This window comes from Dissoconium aciculare (genome assembly GCF_010015565.1).
Source record: "Dissoconium aciculare CBS 342.82 unplaced genomic scaffold K489scaffold_12, whole genome shotgun sequence".
Classification (NCBI taxonomy): Eukaryota; Fungi; Ascomycota; class Dothideomycetes; order Mycosphaerellales; family Dissoconiaceae; genus Dissoconium; species Dissoconium aciculare.
Window position 1 is genome coordinate 530211 of NW_022984962.1, and position 27214 is coordinate 557424.

Below are 27214 nucleotides of genomic sequence, written 5' to 3' on the forward strand. Positions count from 1 at the left end.
GCAGAGGCGCGTCTTGGATGCGGCGCCGAGGTTGATTGGCCAAGATTGGACTTGGGATGTGAAAGGTAATAGAGCGATCTTGCCGAGCGCGCGGTGACCATCCTATCTGATGGTTGTGTCAATTTCTAATGCTCGCGAGCTTGGATTTAGGTAGAGTTGAACGCGTCTCGGCTCCCACGCGCACAAGTCTTGGTTGTCACGATTGTCACGTTGTTTAGTACCCGTGGACTTCGCAAAAGCTTCGTCACGGCCCGACCCCCGCTGTGCACCGTTTCGGGGCAAGCGTGATCGAGAGCGCGTAACCCAAACTCTATGTTTGGTTCATGGATTGTTTCATCATGATGTATGAATAGTCTCAACCGGCGCAGTTGTGCGGCACAGTCCATGTCCATATTTTCTTGGCCGACTTCACCTTCGTCGTAGAGAGAGTGTGTGAAGATCAATCTGGACACGCTCGACAGAAGTGCAAAGCAAGGCAGCCTTCGAGATCCCGCACTTCGGTATGGCGACAGAGCAGGACATCTCAGGAGGACGGCCTCCATCGAGTCCGCGGGTTCAGCTTCCACAGGTGAACGAAGTGGACGGCCATCTGGCGGCCCCGGCATCGCCGCTCTCGACCAGTCCACAGGAATATCGTCAGTCCTCATCGCAGGGCGCGTCACACAGTCATTCCAATTCGCGTATTTCACACAAGCACCGAGGTTCACGCTCGCCCCGTGGATCGATGGCGGATGACAAAAGCCCGCTCCCGCGCCGTCGGAGCAGTATGATGTCGACCATTTCATCAAGTGGACTGCGTAATCGGAGACTTACGCGGACGGCAACGGTTATGACTACCCGTGGCGATTTCCCGCACTCCCAACTTGCGAGCTCGAACCCCGGCGCAGAGCCTGGTATTGATGTGACTAGCGAAGGTGACGAGTTGCTGCCCGAGCACCTCAGCAACTTGAAGGCAGCTTGTACTATCAATATCATCGACTATTCCGAGGACCGTCGGATTTTCCACACGGCTACGAATCACGACTTGGCCGAAAAGCTGGATCAACCGCGGCCGGAAGACCTTCCTTGTCGTTGGATCTCCGTCAACGGAATTAGTTGGGATGTCATCCGGGTTATTGGTAACAAGTATCATCTTCATCAGTTGGCTATCGAAGATCTCATCCATACTCGATCACGGACGAAAGTCGACTGGTACTCCGACCATGCCGCCATTGTGCTTACACTTCAAAAGCTGGTGAGGCTACATTCACATCAAGGCGCCGATGACGATGACTGCTCAGAATGCTCAGCGACTGCGGACGATGATGACTCGATCCTTAAGTCTGGAAGCGCGCGCAAAGCGAAACGGGGTTGGTTCTCGAGGAAGCGAGCTGGCAAGGAAAATGTTCTTCCCACCGTGAACCCAAACAAGCTCGAGGAGACTGTGACTGCGCACAGCAGTCCTTCGCATGATTCTCCTGTGACAGAGATAAGAACTCTTCACCGATATGAGAACGCAGCCATTCCCGAACACACGGCGTGGATGGAGAAACACAGCCCTCTCACAGCTGAGGACCTCGCTGTCAGCGTGGAGCAAGTCTGTCTCTTCCTACTCGACGACAACACGGTCGTTTCTTTCTTTGAGCAATCCGCCGAGGAGATTGAACGTCCGATTCTGGCACGACTGAACAGCAAATACACGGTCCTCCGTCGCAGCTGTGACGCTTCTATGCTGCTCCAAGCCATCATCGACGCCATTGTCGATCTGGCAGGTCCCGTGAGAGAAGCCTACAACACCGCAAGGAAGGAACTACAGATTGCCGCCATGACCCACCCGGACATCCGCACCTCGCGTGCCCTCCACATCTTCGGCGAAGAAATCGACATGCTGCAAAACCTGTTCAAGCCGATCGTCCACCTCGTCAATGCCCTCCGCGACCACAACGCCGATCCATTTTCCCGAACTCAGCCGCCGCTCCCTTCTTCCGACGGCAATGTCCCGCACGTCCAGTCGCACATGACGCCCGTACCCACACAGACCCGACGCGAGGGAGCAGCAGGAGGACTGCGACCAGGAGCGATGACCGACCTCCGACGCACCTCCTACATGCGACGCGAGGCGATGAGCAGCGTGGCCATCACCCCGCTGGCGCACACCTACTTCGGCGACGTGCTCGACCACTGCATCACGACGATCGCGGCCCTGGAGCAGATGGACGCCAGCGCCAACAACATCTCCAACCTGATCTTCAACACCGTCAGCGCCAAGACGAACAACTTCATGATGATCCTCGCCGTCGTCACCGTCTTCTTCGCGCCCCTGACCTTCATCTCGGGGTACTTCGGCATGAACTTCGCCAACGGGAACGGCCTCGACCACCCCTTTGCCTTCTTCTTCGTCGTCGCCACGCCCGCCGTCATCGGCTTCATGCTCCTCGTGCTGGCGGTGTACAAGACCGATGCCATCCTCGAGTGGTTGGCTCGGGGCCGGTGGAGGCCGCACATGCGATCGCTGGGCCTGGTGCGTCGGCGCGCCATCCCTTGAGGTGGAGAACGGCGGAGTCGTTGTCGTCGTCCCAACCATTCTTCCCCTGTTGTGTGACCTTTCCATTGTTTGATTCTTGCATAGAAAACCTTTCGGCCCGATGATATCCACGGATCAAGAACTTTCTTTCTGCTTACATGGCGTCCGTATCACTTCTGATCGTCGGCCGGCCCACGCTGGACGAGGAGCCGCTCTTCTCGGCGAGGCAGAGCCGGTGCGTGGTTCTACAGCTCTACTTTTGTTTTTACCCGTCCACTTCTTTCATCCGTGGACCTCTCGTTCCACCTGATCGCCCATGTTGCCATCCCGAATCCCTTTCCCCGTTGACTTTCTTCGAAGCGGAAACGCCTCGTCGATGCTCCCATCATTCCCATCCCATGTGAGAAAAAGACCCCGTGTGGTCCGAGCAAGTTCACGGCCCGATCATGCGTCTCACCAAGGTGACCGCGCATTCCTTGTCCATAGCGTGTCCGAACATCCTCGGCTGATTTCGCGATGGACCGTGATGGAGAACTCTCTCTCCTGCGTCCCCTGGGCCGGCCATTAATCTCACAGTCTTTGCACTAGGTAGGATAGGACGGCGGCCGGATCGGAGATCATCATCGTGGTCGTCGATTCCTTCGGGTTTTTTGCCTCTGGACATGGAGAGAAGAATAACAAAATTATCATTGTTATTATGGCTGGGCCGGCCGGATCAGCCTGTGCAGAGTCGAGTGGGTCCGCTCCGTGTTGGTGGAAATATAGGTCTCTCTGAGTGTTGGCTCGGTCGGGCTGGTGGGCAAAGCGTGGATTACTGTTCGTGTCCGGCGCTTATTTCGAACGGATCCCGGGCATGACCATGATGGAATGAATACCGCCCTGTCCTACCTGTCTATCTACCTGCCCTTACTGATACTGCCTGAATTTACGTGTTTCATGTAATGATGTCGGAGAAGGCCACGGTATGTGTATTTATGTATGTATATCGTGAGTGAGTGAGTGAGTGAGTGACGGAGATGGTTCGTTCGATGACACGTGAGTCTGTGGAAACCGCTGATTTTGCTGATTGATGATGATGATAATGATGACAAGGATGATGGTAATAAAGCGAGCGTTGCAAACAGACAGTTCTGTCATCTACGGGAGTCGTGCGTGGTGCATGCGAACCGATATTATTATTACCGTGCTGCGCGACGTCCTGTCGAAAAGTGATAATTTAATGCTCTGGTCAAGTCAGGCAGGCAGGCAGGCAGGCATTGTTCCTTCCGCCGGTGCAAGAAGAAGAACTGATGATGAATTGATGATGATCATCGTGGGCTTTCTGCCCAACCAAGAAGCCCTCCCCAGCCAGGCAGCCCGGTGTGAGAAAAAGCTGATGCGACCCAGCAGGCGGCCGAATCTCCCTCTTGCTTCCATTTCCCACTTAACCGCCCCCGTCTGTTTTACCGCCCGGCCTATTCCGTGCCGTCCGTCGATCCAATCGCTGTTGTTCTCGCGCCTCGGAACCCGAGTTTCAGGTTGTTGGCAAGGACGGACGATGATGGATAAGTCCATGACAGCAAACCAAAGGCATCTCTCAAAGGCAGGCAGGCGGGAGATTGCGAGACGAGGATCCTGATACAGTATGGTTACAAGCACGGTGTTCACAGTGATAGTCTGAACGGCACATCCGAGTTCCTATTTTATTATTATTGTCATTATCGCTTGCGTGATTTATTCACGACGATCCCATAAACATCGCGCGACGCACACGCGCGGGACATTACAGCCCACGCGACCCAAGATCCAATCCACATACGACTGTAAAATGACATAACCGGAGTGAAACCCTCCCACGGAAGAGATGACGATGATGGACGACAATTCACCACCCTCTCGTGTGTACGGCGTGCTGCTGCACCACACCGCTCCGAGGGCCATTGTGCTCTCATCCTTCCCCGTTCGGCGTATCGCGGTGGTGATGACAACGATGACATGAGAAACCAGGCAGGACCAGAGATGGATACGGCAGTTAAATCACGAATCATCCCGGAGAGATGACGATCGAACATGGGAGGAGGAGGGAGGGGCGGCGGCGAGATTATTACGCGCGCGCGGCGGTCGTTCCGGTCGGGAGGGGAGGAGGAGAAGGAGGAGGTGGTGTGGTGGCTAGGGATTCGACCTCCCTTTGGCGGCTGTTGGGGAGCGATACAGTAATAAAACAGTAGTCTTTTCGATAGTGTGCCCGCCGCCCATTAGTCTTGGAGGGAAATGAACTACAGTACTGTGCTGTAGAACTGAGTGATGATGGATGATGATACGGTAGGAGGCGGCCGCTGACAGATAACTTCCCACGATCCTGGCCTTCGCGCTCGTTTGCCGCCGGGGTCTCTCGTATGTGATGCTTATTACTTACTGTACAGCAGTAGATATATCGACTGTTGGACGTTGGGTTTATTATTGTATGGTGACTCCGGTTGGGCTGTCGTGTGCGCGCACATACCGTATCCTATGGTCGATCAATCTGGCCCAGCGGTGCATACAGTATCATCCTCCATCGGCGCCTGTCGTCCTTTCCGTATTGTGTCGTATGACATGTCTCCAAGGAGGTAATGTGTCGACTATCGTTGGGATGATGATGGTGGTGCTTGCTCTTTGTCCTGCAATTGCAATTTATATGAGTGCCCAGTGATGACAACAGGAGGAATGCCAATGCCAAATCATGACTCTAGCCAGGTACCTAGTAGTGATGATGTTTGACAGTCCATTGTCCATTGTCCATGGTACATTTATTTTCAAGGTGACATACATTGTACATACCATCAACAACGTCGACCACTACGGTACCCATCGCGGTGGTCAAGCAAGCCAACTCAACGATTAAGCATACCTAACTAGTAGGTGATCCCACTACTGCTGCACTTCAAGCTGCACTTCAGCCCGGACTGGGCTGATTTCACGTCCAGTCTTTTCGTTGCGCTCTCGGCTTCTTTCCCCAGTCTCTCCTGCTTACAGCATCCCTCCACTCCCCTTGCCCCCTTCCCTTGCCTTGCCTTACCTCGCCCTGCCCTACCGAATTCTACAGTATCGGTATTGCCTTTGATTATTACTCCCCGTCCGTCCGGACATACATGACTGTACAGTGCATGGATACATACACACACATATACATACATCCCGTATCACCGCCGCCGGATACGCAGACATCTCGAACCCATCCGGTCCTGTGTGCGTCTGTACCAGTCTGCCGCAGTCCATTTTCTTTTTCTCTGGCCTTTCCTATCTTGCATCTCATCATCCAGCATACGCGCGCGATATACTTCCAACACCACCCGGGCAGCAAGCGGGAGTGATCCTTGTTGCTTACAGTACTACAGTACTATTCGTCGGAGGCCCAACCACCGACGGGTTCAATCACAGTAATAATCATCCGCGCCGCCGCTGCTCTCCAGTCATCAGCGTGCCCGCCCAGGTGCCCAGGTGCCCTGATTACAGCCCGAAAGTGTGTTATTATCATCACAGTCCAGTCCAGTCCAATCCAGTCCAATCCAGCACAGTCCGGTGGCCATCGCCTCCGCTCTCTCTCTCTCTCTCTTTCGTCGCACGGAGTCCAGGCAAAAAGTCTCCACTTCTCCACCACCACGGTACTTTGCGTCCTGTGTACATAATACATAGCGAGTGTATAGTGTATACTGCACCACTGCACCACCACCACCACCACCACTACAGCACAATCGCCCTCGGCTTACCTCCCTCCTCTCTCTTCCCCTTCTCTCTCTCTCTCTCTCTCCCCATATAGTCGGGTACTTACTCTTTGCGCCGAGCCAGCGCCTGCGGAACGCTCACTCCTTGGCGGTCAACTTCTTCTGCATACTCCTCCTCACCGTCGCATCTCTCGCCCGTCACAACACCACACCTCCAAACCTCGACGATAATTCCACCACCCACACGACTTTTGCGCGATCGCCTCCTGGACGGCGGACTTCAACCACCTTCTGGATCCCGCCCGACAGAGTTATCCGACCCTAGCGCTGCGTCATTTTCCCACCCGCGCCCTGAGTCGGACGGCATCATCACCACCATATCCACCACCACGTCTCACGACCATCACCGGAACCTCCTCCTCTTGACTGAGTGCGGCGTCGTCGGTGTGGTCAGGAGTGCTCTCCGCCAGTTGCCACCATGAGAGAAGTCAATTTCAGTATCCCAAATGTCAACAAAGCCTCCGTGGGCATCACCACCGCCCTCTATGACCGCCGGGCACTCGACTGCACCTCGACACTGCCCCTGGTCAACTCCCTCAACAGTCTCGCATACCTCACCACGTCTTCCGGTCGCATCCGGGATATCCTCACCGTCGATGGCGGCATCGAGCGCCTGGTATGCATGCTCAAGGAGGGCCGGAACAAGGACCAGCTGGAGATGTTCAAATGGAACCTTGCGTTTATTTGTGTCGTCAATATCGGTATAAGGGGCTCGGAGGCGGTGCGGACCCGCGTGGTCGAGGCCGACATGGTCCCGGTCATCGCCACCATCCTCGACAACTACTTTCGCGTCATCGAGAGGAGCAAGGAGAAGCACGAAAGCGAACGTCGCAAAAGCCCCCATTCAAACTCGAAGAGTGCATCCAGATCCTCTCACCGAGCCGAGTCACAGGAACATCGTAGCATCCGGACCCGACGACATGCCCCTCCACCTATCTCCATCCCAGATGTCACCGAGCGACCGAGCGGCAACGAACGCCTCCGAGATCTCACTCCTCCAGGATCTGTGGCGAACCTATCGCTGAGCTCACCTCCCGAGCGGACCACATTCTCACGAGCCGAGCAACGACCATTCTGGACGGCGGAACACGTCGCGAGCTCCAGCCAAAACCTCACCACCCCTCCCGTCAACCCTCCCCACACCGCAGTCCCATCGCAGAGCTCTGGTGCCAGCGCTGGTAGCAGCAGCTCCGTGCGACCGGTACGAGACGCGGACCGCCTACCATCAATGGTACCGAAATTGCATGCCGAGAACTCACAACCACAATCGCCAACCACGCCGAGTGGTCCTTCACAACGCACGAGTGGCAACCTTGCCGCGGTCGGTGCTTCTCGACAACGACGCCGGCCCTCCCTTCGACAACAAGCTTCGACCTCGGGCTCGGACAATGATGGACCGTTGGAGGAGATAGCACCCGAGGTGGCGAACCTGGCTGACGACTCGATGGAGCCTACCCTTGGCCTGCAGACAGATATCGTGATGCAGGACATGGCAGCGGACGAGAGCATCCTGCAGCCCACGGATGACGCTGTCACAATTAATATCCCTGACGCGTCGAACACCGACGATGAGACGTTCAACATCGCACATCCGTCGGCAGGTGATGGTAGCATCAGCCCAACAGCCAATCCGACCCAGACCAGGCTGGGATTTGCACGCGCCCGACTGCCGAATGTGCCAGACATTGCTCCAGCCAACACCCCACAGCCGCCGTTCATCCGCTATCCCTTGCGGGTGTTGCAGACGGACCAATTACTCTCCACCAATGCTCGGACCATCCCGGCCGCGCTCCCTCGCGACGAGGACGTGATCATGGCGCTACAGCTCCTGGCATATGTTTCAAAATACTGCAACCTTCGGAAATACTTCCAGGAGTCCCGTCTCGTACCACGCCTCAAAATTCGTGAATCGGATCTCAGTGAACTCATCGGCGAGACCAACGGACCTGCGCCGCCAACACAGGAGGAATTGGACGATGAATGGGACAATGAATTCGTCGAGGAATCCAAGGAAGAGCCTTACAACATCTTCCCCCTGATTGAGAAATTCACCGCCAAACACGCCTCGACCCGCTACTCCTCCAGTGCCACCCCACAACACTCGGACATGCACTACTGGGCCGGCGTCGTCATGCGGAACCTCTGCCGCAAAGACGATAACAAGGGCGGCATCCGCCAATGCGCCTATTGGAAATGTGGGAAATGGGAGGAATGGCCCCGGCAGTTCGCCAAATGTCGCCGATGCCGTCGGACGAAGTACTGCAGCAAGGACTGTCAGAAGGGCGCCTGGGCCAGCCATCGCTTCTGGTGCGTCGCCGCCGATGACGCTTCTCGAGAAGGCGGCGGCGCCGAGGCCGCGGGGGTCGGTGCGAGCAGCAGCGGTGGCGAGCGACACCACCACCGCCACCATCGATCATCCCATGCCCATCATTCCCACGGCTCGGGGGATGCCACCCGGGATCCTCACCGAACTTCCTCAAGGAACGTCTCGGATCCGGGAGAATGAGATCACGGCCGAAGAGTTTGTGTACGATCCCCTCACCCCCTTTTTTCACTATCGGGACATTTTTTGCTGCATTGGGACCCGGGGGGACTTGTTCTATTTTCCTCTCAAGTTTTCGTCATGCAGGATATGCTTTTCTCCTCCTCTTCCCACCATTGCTCTCCACCCCAGACCGACCAGGAGTCCGGTCTGGGCGGCACGTTGTGGGAGCATAAAAACCACCAACGAGGGATCCCAGGAGGACCGGAAATTTTTAGCGAGGAGTGCGGCGTCATTTCTCATCCAGTTTTGGGGGAACGGGGGCATTGAATCATCTTTTTTTTCCCCTCTCGGGAAATTTTCCAACTTCGGGAGAAGCATTTCTTCTCGGAAATTCCCAGCTGCGGATGTTCGTGTACGTGCGTCGAAAAAAAAACTTGGCGGGCGGAATTGGGGGTGGAAATACAGGAATGAGAGCTATCGAGGCCATCTTCCTCCCTCCCTCTCTCTCTCCAAGACTGCAACTCGATTGTCCCGCCTGATTTGAACGGGAGAGAAGAGGGGGGGAAAGTGAGGGGGAGAGAGTCTCAGACCGATGGGAGAACAAAACCCTCAGCGGCTTCTTCCTCCCTAGAGAGATCGGCCATGCTGTAAAAACCGAGCTTTCAATCCTCCTTCTCCCAAGGCATCGATTCGGGAATGACACGAAATTCACAAAACAAATGAGAGACGAAACCCGAAAATTTCCCCGACTTATTATCAAATGACAATCCTACCTTCATCCTGACTGATTGACTGACTGACTGACTGACAATGTGATCAATCCCTGACCATCGCCTTTCTTTTCTTTTTTAAACCTCTCCAGCTGTGAGCACCCTGAACCATGGCCTCCCCGCTACCTATACAGTAGGAATAAGAATCGTCATCGTCACGGAAAATCCCATTCATCGACCTCCATCTCGACAATAGATTCCCTCCTTCCTGCTTTTGTCTTCTCTCGCTCAAACGACCCTCCCAAATCCCTAACACCATCGGACAAAACAACAACCACAATCATAATGTAATCTCCCCCGAAAACGCCCCATCGTCCTCCTCCGCGTGCATGAAATTCGCCCGCAGCGCCGTCACGCTCGTCTCGCCCTCCTTCACCGCCCACCCGTCCGACCCGGGCCCCGCCCGCTGCACGCTGTCGTAGACGTCCTGGAACTTCGGCGCCCACCTGAATCTCCTCGACGCATCTCCTCCCGCGTGCTCCGCATCCGCCGCGGCGTCGTCCGCGACGGTCGTCTCCTCGAAACAGCCGCCCTGCGTCCACGCGTTGCCCAGCATCCTCGTCCACACCACCCGCTTGTCCCGCACGCCGACCTTCACGGGCACGTTGACGCTGTACAGCACGCCCTTCTTCCAGAACCCTCCTCCTTTCCCCTCCTCGGAAATCCCCTGCTTCGCGAGATATTCGCACACCCGCACGCCCTGCCCGCACGCCTCCAGCACCGCCTCGGGATCGTTCCAGTCGGATTCCTGGCGGAAATACGCGAAGCTCAACGCGATGGATCGGTAGCCGCAGAGCGTCGCCTCCAATGCCGCGCCCAGCGTGCCGGAGCTCAGCGCGAACACCGCCGTGGTGTTGCGGCCGAAGTTCGGGCCGGAGATGACGAGGTCGATCGGCGGCAGGTCCTCTCCGGATGAGGAGGACGAGGAGGGCCGGAAGAAGGGCCCGTTCAGCCCGAGCTGCGAACAGCTCGCCGGCGTGCTGTCCACCAGGACCCACGGTCTCCTCCGGCCGCCCCTCTCGCCCGGGCTGGGGTTGCGGCCCGGGTCGTGCAGCGCCGGGGTCGTGGCCGGTGGCCAGTACGCCGCGGTCGACACGGCCTGGTCCACCATGTGCGCCTTGCCGATCCAGCTCCTCTGCCGGTCCGGGATGATCACCGACACCGTGTGCCCGGCGCCCTCGAGCGCTTGGATGAAGGGGAGGATGTAAGGAGAGGCTTTGGAGCAGGGCGGGCCGTCGTCGTTTGTCAACTGGGAGGAGGGTCGGCGATGTCAGTGTTTTTCTCCTTCTTCTTTTGGGGGTAGGAGATGGGGTCTTTTTCGTTTGTTTGCTTTTTCCTCTCTTTTCCTCGTTTTGGAGATGTCTTGAATGGAGGGTTTATTTTGATAGGCAATCGTGGTTGAGTGTGGTTTTCAAGCATTAAAGTCTCCGGGTCTCTCTCTGGTGAAGGAATCCGAACTCACCATTATATGCATCGTTGCGGCTTGACGAGGGAGGGGAGGATATGCAGTAATGTCGCAATCCAGTCGTAATCCTTCTTGCCCTTTGAGGTAGGACCAGTTTTGTCAACGACGATCTTCGCACGATCTGGAGTCGTCGTCGTTGGCCGCGTCGAGAACGAAGGTCGTCGGTTTGTTCGTGGGATCGTAATGAAGCTTTGCTTGTGGTCTCCCAATGCTTGCTTTGTTCTACCAGGAGTGTGTATCTCTATCGTCACAATCTACGACGTTGCCAATTGATTCAACTGGGATCAATTCGAGATCCAGCAAGACTTGTCCAATTTGGTGATGTAAAGTCGATTCACCTCGAGATTTCGAATGATGTAAATGCAACAGAGTAGACGCTGGGTGTGGAAGCGGTCCAATGATGTGATGATGACCTTATGCGAGGTCGGTGTGCCCACCGACAGCTCTTGTGTGCAGGTAAATGGATGGTGCTTGATGCCGCCGAGATCCATGCTAATATGTGCCGTCCATATTCTTAGTAAATGTCATCTGCTCACCGCGGGTCTTGAATAAATCGACCACTTCAAATACTCATCAACAATTTGAGATATTTAATCGACCATGTTGTCATGTTCACAACACTATGAGATATCATCTCCACTCTAGAAGTCATCCTTGATGTCGAAAATTACATCCAGCATAGGAGAAAGCTTATCTGAACGGATCTCAAGATGCTACAGTGGCAAAACAACCGCGAGAGACCCAACAAACATCTATTCATCGGCCTCTCCCAAGTCGAGACCCTCTCACCACGATGCATCGTCCGTATTAAGGGTGATGATCGACCATAATACCTTCAAAGGTCAACAGGCAAATAGCGCTTGTCTCGAAGGAATTTATGGTTTTCGGCGTCATTTTTCGCGTCGAGTTGCACGCTTTCGAGATGACCATCGGTAGGACCGATGTAGGACCGTAGCAAGCATGTTTCGGTCATTGGATCGTCGAAACTCTATCTCCTCCCATGAACCTGTGATGAATGGTTTCCTGTCACCTCCCTTGCTTAAAGTCGGATAGTTTGTGTTTTCTGTCTTCACTGTTTTGTGCTACGATATTCCTTGTTGAGTAGAACACTTACTTTGCCGTGGAATCTGTCCTCCTTTGATCTGCTCGTTCCAAGATCACTTCCATCGGCAGTCCAAGATTCTCAACCTCCAAGGATCGAAAACCAAGCCGCTCTATCACAAAGAGCTCCCTCTACATAACAACATGCGACTCTTCGGCCGTCAAGAGAAGGGAGGAGAAGGGACAAGCAGAGTCGAGAGGGTCTCATCCTTTCCCCATGCCAAATCAAAACAGAAAGTGACTGGCCTGGCCATCGCCATGGGCGCCGTGGCATCGATAGGTGGCATGATCTTCGGCTACGTATCCGGACAAATCAGCGGGATGTTCTTGATGGCGGACTACGCTGCCCGATTCGGCGAGAGACAGACAGATGGTAGCTATACCTTTTCCGCCGTCAGACAGGGGACGATCGTCGCTCTCCTCTGTGCTGGTGCGCTCTTGGGCTCGCTCGGCGCGGGCAAGTTGGCGGATTGGCAGGGTCGGAGGCTGGCAATTTCGGTGTCTGCGTTCTTCTGTTGTATTGGGACGGTGATCGAGATCTCATCTACGACGTTCTGGCTGCAGTTCGCCCTCGGACGTTTGATCAATGGGATTGGCATTGGGGCTCTGTCAGTCGCCGTACCCATGTATCAGTCCGAATGTGCGCCGGACATCATTCGCGGCATGCTCGTAGCGTCATACCAGCTCAACATGACCTTTGGCATTTTTCTCGCCGAGGCGATTAACCTCGCTACCGAAGGCCTCTCTTCGAGTGCATCCTGGAGGATCCCGAATGGCATCTCATTCCTCTGGGCACTCATCCTCGGAGCCTCGATGCTCTTTCTACCGGAATCTCCTCGATATGCATATCGCAAAGGTCGAGATGAAGAAGCTCGCACCACCATTTCACGACTCGCTGGTCTGGATCCGACATCGCGGGAGGTGAACGATATCATCTATTCCCTGCGTTGCAACCTCGAGCAGGAGAAAGCTGCAGCGGAAGCCAAATGGCACGAGATCTTCACCGGTCCGCGAATGTTCTATCGGACTCTGCTTGGCGTGACTCTACAAGCTGGTCAGCAGCTGACCGGGGCCAATTTCTTCTTCTACTATGGCACGACTATCTTCGCAGCGACGGGTCTAAGCAATAGCTACGTCACTCAAATCATCCTGGGAGCTGTCAATCTGGTGTTTACCTTTGCTGGACTATACGTCGTTCAGAAATGCGGACGGAGAAAGTCTTTGATGGCTGGAGCCGCATGGATGTGCATGTGCTTCTTGGTCTTTTCCTTTGTCGGCCGCTTCGCTCTGGATAGTGAGAATCCGATGAACACACCAGCAGCTGGCAATGTCCTCATTGTGTTTTCGTGCTTGTTCATTGCAGCATTTGCAACGACATGGGGTGAGCACACGGACCGTTATCATGCATATCGGTGTGACTAGCTAACATTTCAATATAGGTCCTTTGGTATGGGGAGTAGTCGCCGAGCTGTATCCCTCGAAATATCGAGCACAGTGCATGGCCATCAGCACATCTGCCAATTGGCTTTTCAATTTTTTGTAAGTACCAGCTTGCAATACTCGTGTCACTTCAGGCCAAACAGACATGGATTAGATACTGACCCACTGAGCAGGCTATCGTTCTTCACGCGCTTCATCACCAATGCGATCGGATATCTTTACGGCCTGGTCTTTGCGAGCTGTTGCGCGGTCTTGGTGTTTATCGTCTTCTTCTGCTTGATTGAGCACAAGGACCGAAGTCTGGAGGAGATTGACGCCATGTACGTCCTAAAGATCAATCCCATCACCAGCGATAAGTGGGATGGTAGCAAGGTGGACGAGGAGACAGATCGATCGGGCCGCACGGATTCGGAGCCGAGTCGGCGACAGAAGTCTACGCACGAGGCATAAGCTTGAGTGTGATTGTACACTCGTGCCTGCGAATCCGGCCGATGATGGACGGAGATGTAAAGTACTGAAGTCCATAGAGTCGTCGATTCGGCCTGAGAGGCGTCGTCGTCGTTGTATTCTACTTAGGGTTCATCACGCGTAATGAGTGCGGAAATGTACCGAACAGCCAAAACACCCACCTGCAGTCTCACCATTGAACAGAAGCGCTTGTGACATCATTATTCGTAACCAGCGGACGTCTGCTCTGACAATGACTCCCACACATCTCGCAATGCCACGAGAAATGTACTCGTCACACTGATGATACTTCATTCTTCGGCATTTCCCAAAGCCCGTCATTCCCAGTAACATGTACGGGACAGTGACGAAGATATTACCACGACCAGCATCTCATCTAGCGGCGACCAATTGTCATATATGAACGCCAGAGAAGCGTTCACTTGGTAAGGTCTATTTTATTTCTCACGTCTATAGGCATATCATTCCAGTGCAGCAGCAGCATCGCATCGTGAACATCCAGAGGTTACCCAAATTCCTCATTTACGCACAAGAAACCCTTCGAAGATCCACCATCATCATGGCTCTCTCCTTGCCCACCGCCCGTTACCTAGGCGCCGGCTCCTTCGTCTACAACTTCATCGCCCAACAATACGGCCTCAACTCCACTCCCAACATGAAAGACATCCACGACCGAAACCTCTCCTTCTTCTCCCCGCAACCCTACTTCATCGGAGGCTTCTTCGCCTGCCAGACCGTCGTCCAACTCGCCTGGCTCTACAAGCTCTGGCGGCTCAACAAGAACAACCCGGCGGAGAAGAAGGAACTCGACACGATCGTGAAGTTCGTGCCCTACTACGCCCTGGGAAACTTCTGCATCGGCACCTGGATGTTCTTCTGGAACGCGGAACACCTCAAGATCGCCGATATCTTCGTCGTCGTGAACACCACCGCCCAACTCTTCTACGTCTTCGCCCAGCAGGAGCCCATGGACACGCGCTCCTGGGGGAGCATCCTCACGCACATCAACTCCAAGACTTTCGCGGGCATCGGAATTCTGGACATCGTTCACAATACATCCGTGGCGTTCTTCAAGAACCAGCATCCTTCTAACTTTGTCAAGATCGCGACGGCCCTGGGGTTTGCGGGACTCAGCGCCGGCAGCGATTGGATTTTCGGCGGTTGTTTGGTCTATGATTTGATTGCTCTCAGTATCGGGCAGTCTGATTACGGCGACAAGAGCTGGAGCCGGCTTCTGGGATTCTATGCGATCGGTAGTGCTGCTATCGTCGCTGCGCGCAATCTTCTCAGGTAAGGGTGTGGAAGAAAGACTTTCGATTTGAAGGGCTCGCATTTGTTATGTTTAACACTCTTTTCATTCCTGTTTTTTTTTGGATTCGAATGCTCTTCCCGCGCGTGGGTGTTTCGTGTGGAAGATTGATCGAATGACTGAATGCTGATGGGTCGTGTGTTGCTTTACAGACCACCATATGTGCAAGAGGGCTATGTCGCAGCCGAGCAGGATGATGTTGACGAACAGGTGTGATGTCGAAGTTATATAATGAGCTCTTGGGATTCGAGATCGGTGTCTTACTTCTTTCAATGTATCAGTGATCATTAGCATGTACCATACTATTACCAATGCTTTTCTGAAGTCATCAGCACTGGTCGTCCGAGCATTGTGAAGCATCGTGATCGCGTAGAGTTCTGTGACGCACGGTTAGGTGGCGGATGACGTTTTACATGCGATACTGCACCACCTCCAGACATCGATCGTATATTGCTTGGATGCATGCATTTTTGTCCAATTAAGCTAGACTTTTCCAATGCGTCGCTACACTTTTGAGTAATCCAGTTCTCTCTTTCGCATACAGGCGATTGTCCAAAGCCTCCCGTCATCTCACCCTAAGTCGCTTTGCTTTTCGTTTTGCCTCCACCAGCACGCTTGCCGGCGGGCTTGCTCAGGTGTCCCTCCGGAATCCAGCTCTCATCGTAGCCTTTGGAGCCGGTCGTCACGGCCGGTCCGTCAGCGCCCTCCACAGCGACTTGGTCTTTCGGGTCCACCGGCTTTTGTCCAGTGGTGGAGCGCTTGGCCCGCTCACCACCCTTGCCACCGCGCTTCTTCTGTGGGAGCAGGTCCTTGATCCAGATGTTGTAGATGGCGTAGACGGTACCGCCGAAAACACCGGCGAGGATGAGGTAGAGGAAGATTCTGTAATTGGCAGAGTTAGTGACCAATTTTCCGATAGGTGGTCAGTGAGAGCTGCTCCGTGTTACGTACACTTGCGGGTCCAAGATTGAAAAGGGTGCCTCGACCACCGAGACGCTTTCCTTGTAGACGCCGAGGGTGAAAATGCTCTCGCGCGCCTGAACCAACAGCTTCAGATCGAGCGTGACATCTCGAGGGTTCATGATCTCCGAGAATGAGTATTGGACAGTCTCGGTGCTCTTGGGAGGAATGACAGTGGAGTATTTGGTCACGGTCAAGTTGCGCAGAATCTCTGGCGGGTTCGGCGCGCCCAATGCGCCTTCGGTGGTGAGGAGGGTACCAGTGGCGACCAGAACGACGATGGGTTCGGGCTCATTGTTGACGACTTGGAACAGCGCGCGGGTGGGTCGTCCATTGACCAATTTGATTCCAAAGACTTCGGCGTCGGGGAATGTGGTTGTCACGTCAATCTTCACCGAGGGAGCTTTCGCATCAGGGTCCTTGGGTGTGTCCAACACTCTTTGAACATCCTCGGGACTGGCGGTCCTGACGTTGGCGGTATTGTCGCTCTGTTCACAGTCAGAAAGCTAGTCGCGTTGGCGCATGTGGCAAGGAAGTATGATATACCTTAACGTCCGCAGCGCTCTGCGCCAGTGCTACTGCGCTGCAAGCAGCCAGAGCGAGCAATTGCTTAAGTGATACCATTTCTGAGATATGATAATGGCTAAATCGTGTCGACAACCTCTGATGTCAGTATTTCGATTTGCACGAGACCAGCTGTCTGTTGTAACTGCCATTGGGCTAGGCTGAACTGGTGGAGCACATATATGATGACTAATCACTGACTAAGCACCGTCTTCTATGTGCGGTCGCCCTTGGACCTTCTTCGTCACCAGATCTCATGCAGTTGGTGAATCGTAACCTCATGTTAGAACATAGATCGGAGGTAGCTGAGACATTATTCTCCAAACCACTTCTTAAATCATTCCACCTCTTGGTTGCGAGCGATTTCATGTTCTGAGATTGTGTCTTTATATTGTCCTCTTGAACCTCAGCTGATTGGAAGCCGGCTACGTCATACCAAAGTTCTCGGCCTCCGTCGAATCGTACTGCGTGTGACCTTGAGGCTGAGCACCACTATCTCCAGGACTACTATGATTGCCGTTCACACGTCGTGATAGTTTCAATTGATTTCTTTTCCTACTGCATTGTTGAGCAGTCGCAGAACAGCTGCGGCAAAGGTTCCAACAGACAAACAGTCAGGGTTGTATTTGCACGAACGTCCAAGCTGAGATCTCCCTTGATAAGGTTTCACGAAATGGACAAGCTGAAAGGCGTTGCAAAGGGAGGATGGCATCCGAGTGGAGACAAAGCTATACACCGAGACACGTGGAAATCGGATTTAAAAGGCATCGCGAGCGGCAAGAAACATGATCCCTATGAGTCAGCCAGGAATCACCAGTCAACTCCTCTCACCAGTCTGAAAGATCCTGATTCTTTTGGCCCGCCTCCCAAACACATTCCAAACAGCCATGATGACACAAACTCTCAAGCGCTTTCAACAGTGAGAAGACCGGCCGCTGCATCGGGGTCGGGTGCACGCGTGCCAACAGCTGCCTCACGCCAGATCGAGCAGAGTGTCGAAGTCGCTAAACCAGTCGTGCCTTACAGGACGGACACGACAGGACTCAGGACCGATAATCTACCAAAGCCACCGAGTCGTTCAGCCATTGGAGGTGTTCCTTCTCCAAAGACAGCATCGCCGGTCCCATTACCCGCACGACAAACGACAGGAATTATACCCAGAGGTGGGCCACCACCAGTCTTACCGCCCCGAGAAAACTCAGCTACCACTCAACATGGACCTACTCCTCCACCAGCCTACAACGCACTGAACTCGAATCGAAACGTTCCTCTGGTGTCAGTCAACCCACAGGCAGCATCAAATCTAGCGCGCGCAGGCATCTCGGTGCCCGCTCTAGGAATCGATACCGCGTCTACAGGCGCAGCTAGCAGACCAGCGGCTGGCACTTCACAGGTAAACGAGCTTCAGCAGCGTTTCGCACGGATGAATGCCAGTGCATCGGCGAGTCCAATATCACCAACAGCAGCAGGGATGGTCGCTGCGGCGGCACAAAAGAAAGCGGCGCCACCTCCACCCCCAAAGAAAGCCATCCTGCAATCTCACGATGAATCGCCGATTCCATCAGCGGGCGCGCCACCACCGATTCCTCTCAGCAGCAAGCCACGGCCGTGATGGAAGTTTATCCAGTGAAATATTGAGTACATAGTACTGGCAATTGACGTCTGAACGTCGACCGCAGGCGGGTCGAGGTGATGCTTATTGAAACCAATGCTGAAGTGCCAAACTTGGCTCAACATGATCAAATCTGACCCATGACTGAGTTTGATTCAGCATTCTGTATGGAACTGGGATTATAGCAATAAGTGGAGTTCGGAACGACGAGCCCGTGAGCACGAGTCATAAGTCTAGGGACGATTTGAATGTGAAAGGAAGAAACCAGATCCTCGATCGGCGTTGTTTAGCCATGAAGGTTGAATTTTGAAGTGTATTGCAAATGTCGTCGCATTGCAGCGCAAGATTTCCACAATTTCGTGTCTCAGTAATGGTTTTTGAGGCGGGCGCTGTCGTCAGAATGATCCCACCAACATCTCGAAGATACCTGAATCTTCTCAAATATGAGACTAAGATCAGATGTTGATTTGTGAGGAATGATATGGATCCTCGATATATGCGTTAAGAGAACATTCGTATGTAGGCGAATGTCAGTGGAGGGGGATGAATACTAGCGTGAAGACGACTGGATTTGTGAAGTTGGACGTCTGCGATTCGCACCACGGCGCTAAGCTGAATGGGGTGCACCGCCAAGGCTGTAGGACGTCCGTGCACGCACGCACCTGGAAAACGAACAGCCAGGTCGACAACGACATCTTGAAAGTGCTCGCATCAATCACGATATCGTCGCCACATCTCCAACCGCAAAGATGTCGCTCGTCACCGGCGAGAAGTCGAACTTCCAGTTCATCTTGCGTCTGCTCAACACCAACGTACGTACCGCCGGATCACGCCCATGAAAGCCTAGCCGATGGCGCACGAGACCAGTGGAGGAAGCAATCGCGACGGTGGACACAATGGGCATGAGTGCTGACGAGGATTGGGAATACAGGTCGATGGCAAACAGAAGGTCATGTACGCCTTGACCAAGATCAAGGGTGTCGGTCGCCGATACAGCAACTTGGTCTGCAAGAAGGCCGATGTTGACCTCAACAAGCGGTACATCTCCCTTTCCAGCAGCGTGAACAGAATTCCTGGTCACTCCCCACGACATGGCGAACAACAACCAACTAACGTGTCATTTCCTACAGCGCCGGTGAACTCACATCCGAAGAGCTCGAGCGTATCGTCACAATCATCCAAAACCCCACCCAATACAAGATCCCCACCTGGTTCCTCAACAGACAGCGCGACATCGTGGACGGCAAGGACTACCAGATCCTCGCCAACGGCGTCGACAGCAAGCTCCGTGAGGACTTGGAGCGCCTGAAGAAGATCCGCGCCCACCGTGGTCTCCGTCACTACTGGGGTCTGCGTGTCCGCGGACAGCACAGCAAGACCACCGGCCGACGAGGAAGGACCGTTGGTGTCAGCAAGAAGAAGTCATAGAGGTTGCGCGCGCGCGGGCTTTTCTTGTTGGCTGTGGGGGAGGCAGGCCGGAGGAGCGAGGCCGTGGCCCGTTGGTGTCTTCTTCTGTGCTATTTATCATGGTCGGGAAAACATGGCGTGGGTGGAGCAAAATCCGGAAGGCGTCTCTTTTATTATCGGAGAAGAAATGATTTTAGGGAGGCGAAGCTGCACCAAAACGTCTTCGCTCTCTCTGTCACGCCGCCTGCCCTTCATCATCGTGCGGAGAGACGCGATGTACGGGCCGGCTCACATTTTCCACGGTGTCAAATGCATAACGCGAGAAATCTTTTTTGAAACAAAAACCTGTCATCATGCCCTCCAACGATCCAATGACCCCCCCTCGTCATGAAATGAAAGCAGGATTCCCAAATATCACCACGGCCAACCGCGCCTTATCGACAACGATGGTCTCTCGCGACCAGCCTCAACTCTGTGCTTCGACCCAACCTCCTCTCCCTGCCCACTTCCCGTCCCTTTTCCCCGTCTCGACAGTACCACCGTAACCTCCACCCCTCACACCATTTCTCCCATTCATTTCCGACAAAGACCCTCCCTCGACTTCCTCCTCCCCCCAAAGCCCCGTTTCCCAAAGTCTTCCTCCTCTCCAACCTTACCAATCACTAAAAAGGGCATTCGTTCGTTCCCTCTTCGATCACGGATCATCGCCGTCGTCGATCTCTTCGCTACGGACGAGTGGTGATGCCTTCCTCCTCTTCCCCCCGGCGAGGCACTGACCCGAGGATGAGAGTAAGAGTGACCGTTCACACACCCCACCCTCCCCCGTCTCTCTTTCTCCGTAGCTATCGAGGGTATGACCCCATCTATCTACCGCTCATATACGTGTATGTACAAGAGAGAGAGAGAGAGGGTGTCTAAATCAAAGATTCGAGATTGAGCAGAGGGGAAGAAACCGCACGTAGACGAGCGACGATGAAGAAGAGGAGAAAAAAAAAACAAAAACAAAGGGCAGATGGGATTTTGGTTTTCTGCAAAATGGGGAAATGTCACAGCGAGGGGTTTTCACGGGTGGCAGGGAGGAGTTCTTTTATTTTATTCTTCATTGCAATGCGGATTTGATTGATTTTACATATATTCATGGGTGTGTGTTGTGCGGGCGATGCCCAGGGAGAGAAAGAGGGAGAGAGAGAGAGAGACACTCTTCCCGTCGAGAACGAAAAAAACGAGGACTTCCTCATGAGGGGGAAAAAGTGCCAGATCTCTCTAGGAAGACCTGGATCCCAGGAGCGAAGGGGACATCGAAGTTCGCACTGGACGACGAGACGGGTTTTTTTTCTCTAGTTCTCGATCCATTCGCCGGCCAACCACCGGTCGAGCATGTCCAGCGACGCGGCGGGCTGGTCGTAGGGGACCATGTGGCCGCCGGCGTGGAGGCGCAGGAAGGTGAAGTTGCCCGAGGACTTGACGGAGCCGATGTTGGAGCCGTCGGCCTTGAGCTTGAGGTCCTTGAGCTCGGCCTTGGCGTACTTGGCCTGGCCGGGCCACTCGAGCGCGTTGGTCCAGGCGAGGTTGCCGAGCCAGTTGCAGATGAAGTCGGCGTCGCCGGCGTAGATCAGGACGGGGATCTCCTTGAGGATGCCCGGCACCAGGCGGTGGAAGGGCTGCATCCAGTCGCCCGCGAAGAGGAAGTTGCGGTTGATGTCGAAGTTGCAGGAGTCGTACTTGGAGACCTCGACGCCCAGGGCGTCCATGACGTCCTGGCGGTTGAGGTACTTTGAGATCCAGTCGAGCTCGTTGTAGCAGAGGGGGTTGTCGCCGCAAGGCTTGCGGACGTCGTAGACGTTCTGGCCGGTGCGCTGGTAGGCGCCGATCAGGGCGTTGTTACAGTAGATGGAGGCGGGCACGCAAGACCAGACGGACTCGCTCTTGTAGCACGATTCGATCAGGCTCTGGCAGCGGGGGAGGGCGTTGTCCATGGCGGTGCACTCCTGCTCGTTCAGCACGGCGGGCCACCCACCGTCACCGCAAGCCATGGGACGGTAGTACTCGTACTGAGTGTAGCCATCGGTGAGACCGTTGCCGATCAGGACGGATTGCAGGTTGATGTTGCGCTTCTTGTGGGAGAGGATCTCGGCGGCGAAGACCGGGATGTAGTGACCGGCGTAAGACTCGCCGGAGATGTGGAAAGGCTGCTTGGCGTATTCGGGGAATTGCTTGAAGAAGAGGGTCAGGAGCGCGTAAACGTCCTTGCCCGCGGCGACGGTGTTGGAGACCTTGCCGCCGGAGTAGGAGTAGCCGACGTTGACGGGCTGGTCGAGGAAGATGACGTTGGCGTTCTCGTTCCAGCTGCTGGGGTTGTAGACGACCTCGCCCTTCTCGTTGATGGACGACGGACCGAGCTCCATGAACAGACCCGTCAACGAAGAGCAGCCCGGACCACCGTTGAGCCAGAGGACCACCGGGTCGTTCTTGGGGTCGTTGCGGGACTCGAAGAACCAGTAGAAGAGATGCTTGTCATCCTCCTCGTTGTCCAAGTAACCCGAATATTGGGTCACGTTGTCCACCTTGAGCTTCTTGGGGTCGACCTTCTTGGTGCGCAGGTTGAACGCCTCGAGGTGACCATCAATCTCACGCTCCTTCTGTCCCTTGGAGTTGGTGGTGTAGAGGTTGTGGAGATCCTCGCCCTTGGTAACGAAGTCCCACTCGCTGTGCGCTTTGCGGACATGTGGCTTCGGCTTGCTGAAGAAGTTGGCTTGGCTCATGCTCTCCGGGAACATCATAGCGACCTCATCCCAGGCCTGACGGGCATCCGCGGTCAGGTGCTTGAGCTCTTGCTGGAAGTTCTCAAGCGGCTTGGTCCAGGATGCGGCCTTGTCGGAGGCAGCCTTGAACGCCTCACGGACGTTGTCGGTGGCGGCCTTCAAGGGTTGCTGCTGGGAAACACTCGCAGCAGCAGCTCCGAAGAGGAGCGCCGAGGCGGCGACCTTCATGATGGGGAGGTGATTGTTGTTGCCGCGGTGGCGAGTATGTGAGTGGGAGATGGAGAGGACAACAGCGATGATGACGATGATCCCGTACGATACGACGATGAAGGTGTGGAAAGTAGGATGGAGGGAGGAGAGAGAAAGAGGGAGGAGGGTGAAGAGAAGAGGAAGAGAGGATGAGAGGCAGGCAATGGGAGCGGATATGTATGTGACGATGATGGTACACCACTGACTACAGTATGGTATAGTATGGTATGGTATGGACGGAGAGCTAGGTACTGTACCTTGGAAGCTTGCACGCTTGGTGTTGGGGTAGGAGGAGGAAGTGGGCGGCAGTCATCATCACAGTCACTTTGCGCTCAGGACTGATTGTACTGCTGTGTACTGTACCGAGAATAGGCGTCAATCACAGCCCTGGAGGTTACGTATGTGTGTGACTGAATGAATGGCACGGTTGGGGAGTGTTCTACAGTACATTTAGTGCAGTGCAATGGTGGCTATATGTGTATGTGTGTATGTGTGGTGGTGAATGTGGAGGAATGACCTCTTGTCGGATCCATAGGCAACGCCTAAAACGGTCAAGTCTGGAAGCGGAGTTTAGATCCTGATAACCTTGGAACCCAGCCAGCCAGACAGATAGCCAGCCAGCCAGCCACGCCGCTGATGGAGAGACTACCCACTATCGACTAGACAGACCATCATGTGATGACGCATATCTATGTATCCGACTAACTGACTCTACGCGCGCGCCGTTGTTATCATTCTTCTATCGCTCACACGCAGGTACCATCTCACATCACCGACAGTACAGTAGAGTATAGTAAGGTACAGCACAGCACAGCACAGTCCAGTACAGGACAGGACAAGACAGAACAAGGACAGGATAGGAAAGGACAGCATACACGTGATCAACCAATACTCTCGTTTGTCCATCACAGTGCTCCTCATGTGCAGCAGCGCTAGAGATGAACGGTCACAGTCACAGTCACAGACAGAGACAGACAGACAGACAGAGACAGACAGAGAGACAGGGCACGTGACAGGCAGACGGAGCACGTGACAGGCAAGGTATGTTTCCTTTCTCGTGCCCAAGTCAGGTCACGTGCATCGTCATGACTCGGCAAAGCGGGACATTCGCCAAATTCCAGCCCTGCAGAGAAAGCCCGACTGTTGCGGCTGCGTCATGGCTCCAGGGCGGGCGCGTGCCTCCGGGAAACAGAAATTATTACTGTTGCTGTACAGTAGGATGTGATGAGAGAGCTTCACGATAGTCACATTCATTCTATACATATCAAATCTGCATATAAGGTGACGGAAATCTCGTCGCCGCCGTCATGCCGATCAACCAACCCTCCAACCAGATCAAGCTGACCAACGTCAGTCTGGTCCGCATGAAAAAAGGTGCACCATCCTCCCCGGTCCGCCCACCATCGAAATGTCCACTGACAGAAAAACTATAGGCAAGAAAAGATTCGAGATCGCATGTTACAAGAACACCATCACCTCATTCCGCGCCGGCAACGAGACCGACCTCGACAACGTCCTTCAGATCCAAAATGTCTTCCTCAACGTCTCCAAAGGCGAAGTCGCTCCCAATGACGACCTCAAAAAGGCCTTCCCGGGTCTCACCCGTGATCAGGTCGTCCTGGAAATCTTGAAGAAGGGTGAAATTCAAATCGGCGAGAAAGAGCGATCGCAGGAGCTGGAGCGTGTTCACAAGGAGGTCATCGACATGGTCGCGGGCAGATTGGTCGATCCGACCTCGAAGCGGGTCTACACCACAGGCATGATCGAAAAGGCGCTCGACCAACTGAGCAGTCAAGGCGGCCACGCCGGGAGGAACGCCGGCAAAGGACAACCGGACACATCGGATCGCAGCAAGAGTCGAGACCAAGGCGGCGCAGACGCAGGATCCACGTCCAAAGGAAAAGCCGCCGCCGCCGCAGCAGAAGATGCCGACCCTGCGCCCGAAAAGGCCAAACCCCGATGGACCGGCGTGACGACCAACCGCAGCGCCAAACTCCAAGCCCTCGAAGCCATCAAAGCCCTGATCGCCCACCAACCCATCCCCGTCGCCCGCGCCCGCATGCGCCTCCGCATCACGTGCCCGCTCAGCGTGCTCAAGCAGAACGTCAAGACTCCGCCCAGGTCGGAAGGCGAGGAGGCCACGACCAGCAGCGTCAAGGAGAGGCTCCTGGGCTACGTCGAACAGGTCGAGAGCCAGGACATCGCCGGCGAGGAGTGGGAGGCGGTCGGCTTCGTGGAGCCCGGCAGCTTCAAGACGCTGAGCGATTTCATCAGCACGCAGACGAAGGGGCGGGCGAGGGCGGAGGTGTTGGATATGGCGGTCACGCATGAAGGCGATTGATGGGAGCGAGCGTGTCGTGTGGAGTTCCTGACGATGTTTCATGAAGGAAATGATGAGTGATGAATTTATGAGCAGCGGCAGCGGCAGCAGCACTGCATGGGCTGGGGTGACCTGATGTCTATTTATCAGTACAATCAATGCGGTTGTTCTCACCGGACCTCCAGAAGAGACTGGGAGTGTGACGAGATGACCAAAAAAAAACCTCCGAGAGAAGAGAAGAAACCCCACAGCCTGTCCCTCGATTTGAAACTCCCCAATCCACCTCCGCCTTCTCCTTCCTTCCCCGAGAGCAAAGCGATCTCACACTTTCCCACCACCCTCCTCCTCCTCCCCATTCTCCTCCACCCACCCAAGCCTCTCCCCGACCTTGACCTTCATCCCCGTCTCGATCGCCCACTTCCAACACTTCCCCCTGCGGCCCCCATCGAACCCCTGATCAAAGCTGGGCCTCAAGCCCTTCGGGGCCTCAAAGACCAGCACGATCGTGCTGCCCAGCTGGAAACCGCCCATCTCCTCCCCCTTCTTCAGCGCATGGCCGCCGAGGACCTTGCTCGCGGCGGAATACGTGGCCTCGGCGTAGCCGCTGTAGGGCTCGCCCCGCGCCGCGGCCTGCTCGGCCGCGCGGTCGGCCAGGGTGTCGGTCAGCAGGCTGTTGGTGCGCAGCTCGCGGTCGAAGTTGACCACGATGCTGCCGACGTTGGTCGCGCCGACGGGCGTGTAGCTGAAGAAGCCGTACTTCCACCGGCCCAGCAGCACCACCCGCTCGTTCAGCGTGAACAGGCCCGGCAGCGTCTTGACCAGGTACGGCGACACGCTGTACAGCTCGCCCGCGAAGTGCCGCCGGCTCTCCACCACCCACGACACCGGGCTGTGGAACCGGTGGTAGTCCCCCGGCGCCAGGTACACGACGCAGTAGTAGAGCGCCGTCGGCGAGTCCTTCTCGTCCGAGCCGCTGGTGCTGCTGTAGTACCATGGTCTGGACGGTTTGGCGAGCTCGGCGGCGACGGCTTTCTCGGAGGAGGTGGAGGATTTCGTGGATTGGTCGACGATGGAGTCGGCGTTGTTTTTGTCGTTGTGGTCGTCAGGGGTGGCGATTTCCTGTTGGCGGTTCTTCCACCAGAAGCGGCTTTTCTTCGTCGGTGCTGCGCTGTCCGGCGAGGCGCCGGAGAAGAGGCTGGGGAGGGTGTAGGAGATGCCGTTCACGCGCGCGAACTCCTCGTCGGCGCGGACGACGTCGGACTCGCCCTCGGCGACCCGGTCGGGTGATGCTTGTGGCGAGCCTTTTGCTCCCGCGATGTTGCTGGAGATGGGCGTTCCTGGTGTGGGCTGTGCGCCGAGCAGGGCGTCTACGCTATACGTGACGCCCTTGACTTGCTCGACTTCGCCATGCTCGATGGATCCGAATTGGACGACCCGGCCGTCGGCGGGGGAGAGGATGGCATTGGGATGCGGATGTAATGGTCGACAGCCGGGTTTGATCTCCCGGTAGAAGAACTCCGCGAGGTTCCGGTACGTGTGCAGATCCGGCTCGTTGACCTCGTCGAAATTCACCCCGAAGATATATCCGTATAGTTTGAAACCGGGAACGCGCAGGTGATATGGGATGTCAATGCTGTTGAACCATCCCCACCACCGCGACACCGCCTTCAACGGGATCGTGCTCATGATTTGCACCGTCCAGGGCCCGCTCGGACGAATCCTCTCTCGCCGCCGCGGCCTCCCCAGCTGATCGGTGTCTTCACCATCAGCTCTTCTGCGCTCCTCCTCTTCCCGGTTCCGGCGTTCTCGTTCTTGTATCCGATAGAATTGAAATGCGCCGAGGAAGGCAATGCCCAACGCGATGGGAATGGGTCGCCATACTGTCGGATTTGATTTGAAGGAGGCTCCGAGCCGGGAGGAGAAGGATTCCTTGTTTTGCTCGGATTTGCTGTCGCTCCTCCTTGAACTGGCGGAGAATGGCCGCCGCCGGACGATGCGAATGTGTGGTTGTCCGGCGGCTGGACGGAGGATCGGACGGAGAAATTGGGTGCGCATC

At 55.2% G+C, this 27214-nt stretch overlaps 13 protein-coding genes across 13 annotated transcripts; 8 read left to right on the forward strand and 5 right to left on the reverse strand.

The window, feature by feature from the left end:
• Window positions 1–829: 829 nt before the first annotated feature.
• Window positions 830–2524, forward strand: K489DRAFT_325048 (uncharacterized protein; the record flags this gene model as incomplete). The annotated part of the gene is made up of 2 exons (XM_033601807.1): window positions 830–1984; window positions 2099–2524. The coding sequence occupies 2 exons, from the start codon at window positions 830–832 to the stop codon at window positions 2522–2524; spliced, it is 1581 nt and encodes a 526-aa protein (XP_033456921.1).
• A 798-nt stretch (window positions 2525–3322) lies between these two features.
• Window positions 3323–4161, forward strand: K489DRAFT_61114 (uncharacterized protein). The gene has a single exon (XM_033608757.1). It carries the CDS (start codon window positions 3573–3575, stop codon window positions 4119–4121), a length of 549 nt encoding a protein of 182 aa, XP_033456922.1. The 5' UTR covers window positions 3323–3572; the 3' UTR covers window positions 4122–4161.
• Window positions 4162–4171: 10 nt separating this feature from the next.
• Window positions 4172–4521, reverse strand: K489DRAFT_383443 (uncharacterized protein; the record flags this gene model as incomplete). Its single annotated transcript, XM_033605603.1, has 1 exon — window positions 4172–4521. A coding segment is annotated over exon 1 (203 nt), but the record flags the coding sequence as incomplete, so codon positions are not given.
• A 2143-nt stretch (window positions 4522–6664) lies between these two features.
• K489DRAFT_295895 (uncharacterized protein) lies at window positions 6665–8557 on the forward strand (the record flags this gene model as incomplete). The annotated part of the gene is made up of 1 exon (XM_033600304.1): window positions 6665–8557. A coding segment is annotated over one exon (1893 nt), but the record flags the coding sequence as incomplete, so codon positions are not given.
• A 918-nt stretch (window positions 8558–9475) lies between these two features.
• On the reverse strand, window positions 9476–11439 carry K489DRAFT_383445 (sure-like protein). The gene is made up of 2 exons (XM_033605604.1): window positions 10964–11439; window positions 9476–10750 (listed from the first exon to the last, which is right to left on the reverse strand). The coding sequence occupies exons 1-2, from the start codon at window positions 10973–10975 to the stop codon at window positions 9782–9784; spliced, it is 981 nt and encodes a 326-aa protein (XP_033456925.1). The 5' UTR covers window positions 10976–11439; the 3' UTR covers window positions 9476–9781.
• Window positions 11440–11980: 541 nt separating this feature from the next.
• On the forward strand, window positions 11981–14133 carry K489DRAFT_362485 (general substrate transporter). The gene is made up of 3 exons (XM_033602660.1): window positions 11981–13448; window positions 13507–13606; window positions 13681–14133. Exons 1-3 carry the CDS (start codon window positions 12212–12214, stop codon window positions 13955–13957), a joined length of 1614 nt encoding a protein of 537 aa, XP_033456926.1. The 5' UTR covers window positions 11981–12211; the 3' UTR covers window positions 13958–14133.
• Window positions 14134–14217: 84 nt separating this feature from the next.
• Window positions 14218–15627, forward strand: K489DRAFT_383448 (uncharacterized protein). Its single transcript, XM_033605605.1, has one exon. The coding sequence runs from the start codon at window positions 14535–14537 to the stop codon at window positions 15267–15269; it is 735 nt and encodes a 244-aa protein (XP_033456927.1). The 5' UTR covers window positions 14218–14534; the 3' UTR covers window positions 15270–15627.
• A 232-nt stretch (window positions 15628–15859) lies between these two features.
• K489DRAFT_417184 (uncharacterized protein) lies at window positions 15860–17329 on the reverse strand (the record flags this gene model as incomplete). The annotated part of the gene is made up of 3 exons (XM_033608189.1): window positions 16791–17329; window positions 16236–16663; window positions 15860–16166 (listed from the first exon to the last, which is right to left on the reverse strand). Exons 1-3 carry the CDS (start codon window positions 16866–16868, stop codon window positions 15860–15862), a joined length of 813 nt encoding a protein of 270 aa, XP_033456928.1. The 5' UTR covers window positions 16869–17329.
• A 152-nt stretch (window positions 17330–17481) lies between these two features.
• K489DRAFT_412576 (uncharacterized protein) lies at window positions 17482–18420 on the forward strand (the record flags this gene model as incomplete). The annotated part of the gene is made up of 1 exon (XM_033607943.1): window positions 17482–18420. The coding sequence occupies one exon, from the start codon at window positions 17482–17484 to the stop codon at window positions 18418–18420; it is 939 nt and encodes a 312-aa protein (XP_033456929.1).
• Window positions 18421–19169: 749 nt separating this feature from the next.
• Window positions 19170–19848, forward strand: K489DRAFT_324908 (ribosomal protein S13; the record flags this gene model as incomplete). Its single annotated transcript, XM_033601794.1, has 3 exons — window positions 19170–19232; window positions 19352–19458; window positions 19551–19848. 3 exons carry the CDS (start codon window positions 19170–19172, stop codon window positions 19846–19848), a joined length of 468 nt encoding a protein of 155 aa, XP_033456930.1.
• Window positions 19849–21164: 1316 nt separating this feature from the next.
• K489DRAFT_324938 (cpy like protein carboxypeptidase) lies at window positions 21165–22817 on the reverse strand (the record flags this gene model as incomplete). Its single annotated transcript, XM_033601797.1, has 1 exon — window positions 21165–22817. One exon carries the CDS (start codon window positions 22815–22817, stop codon window positions 21165–21167), a length of 1653 nt encoding a protein of 550 aa, XP_033456931.1.
• A 1328-nt stretch (window positions 22818–24145) lies between these two features.
• On the forward strand, window positions 24146–25179 carry K489DRAFT_412579 (Shwachman-Bodian-diamond syndrome protein; the record flags this gene model as incomplete). Its single annotated transcript, XM_033607944.1, has 2 exons — window positions 24146–24212; window positions 24272–25179. 2 exons carry the CDS (start codon window positions 24146–24148, stop codon window positions 25177–25179), a joined length of 975 nt encoding a protein of 324 aa, XP_033456932.1.
• Window positions 25180–25479: 300 nt separating this feature from the next.
• K489DRAFT_325236 (phosphatidylserine decarboxylase proenzyme) lies at window positions 25480–26844 on the reverse strand (the record flags this gene model as incomplete). The annotated part of the gene is made up of 1 exon (XM_033601819.1): window positions 25480–26844. The coding sequence occupies one exon, from the start codon at window positions 26842–26844 to the stop codon at window positions 25480–25482; it is 1365 nt and encodes a 454-aa protein (XP_033456933.1).
• Window positions 26845–27214: the final 370 nt, after the last annotated feature.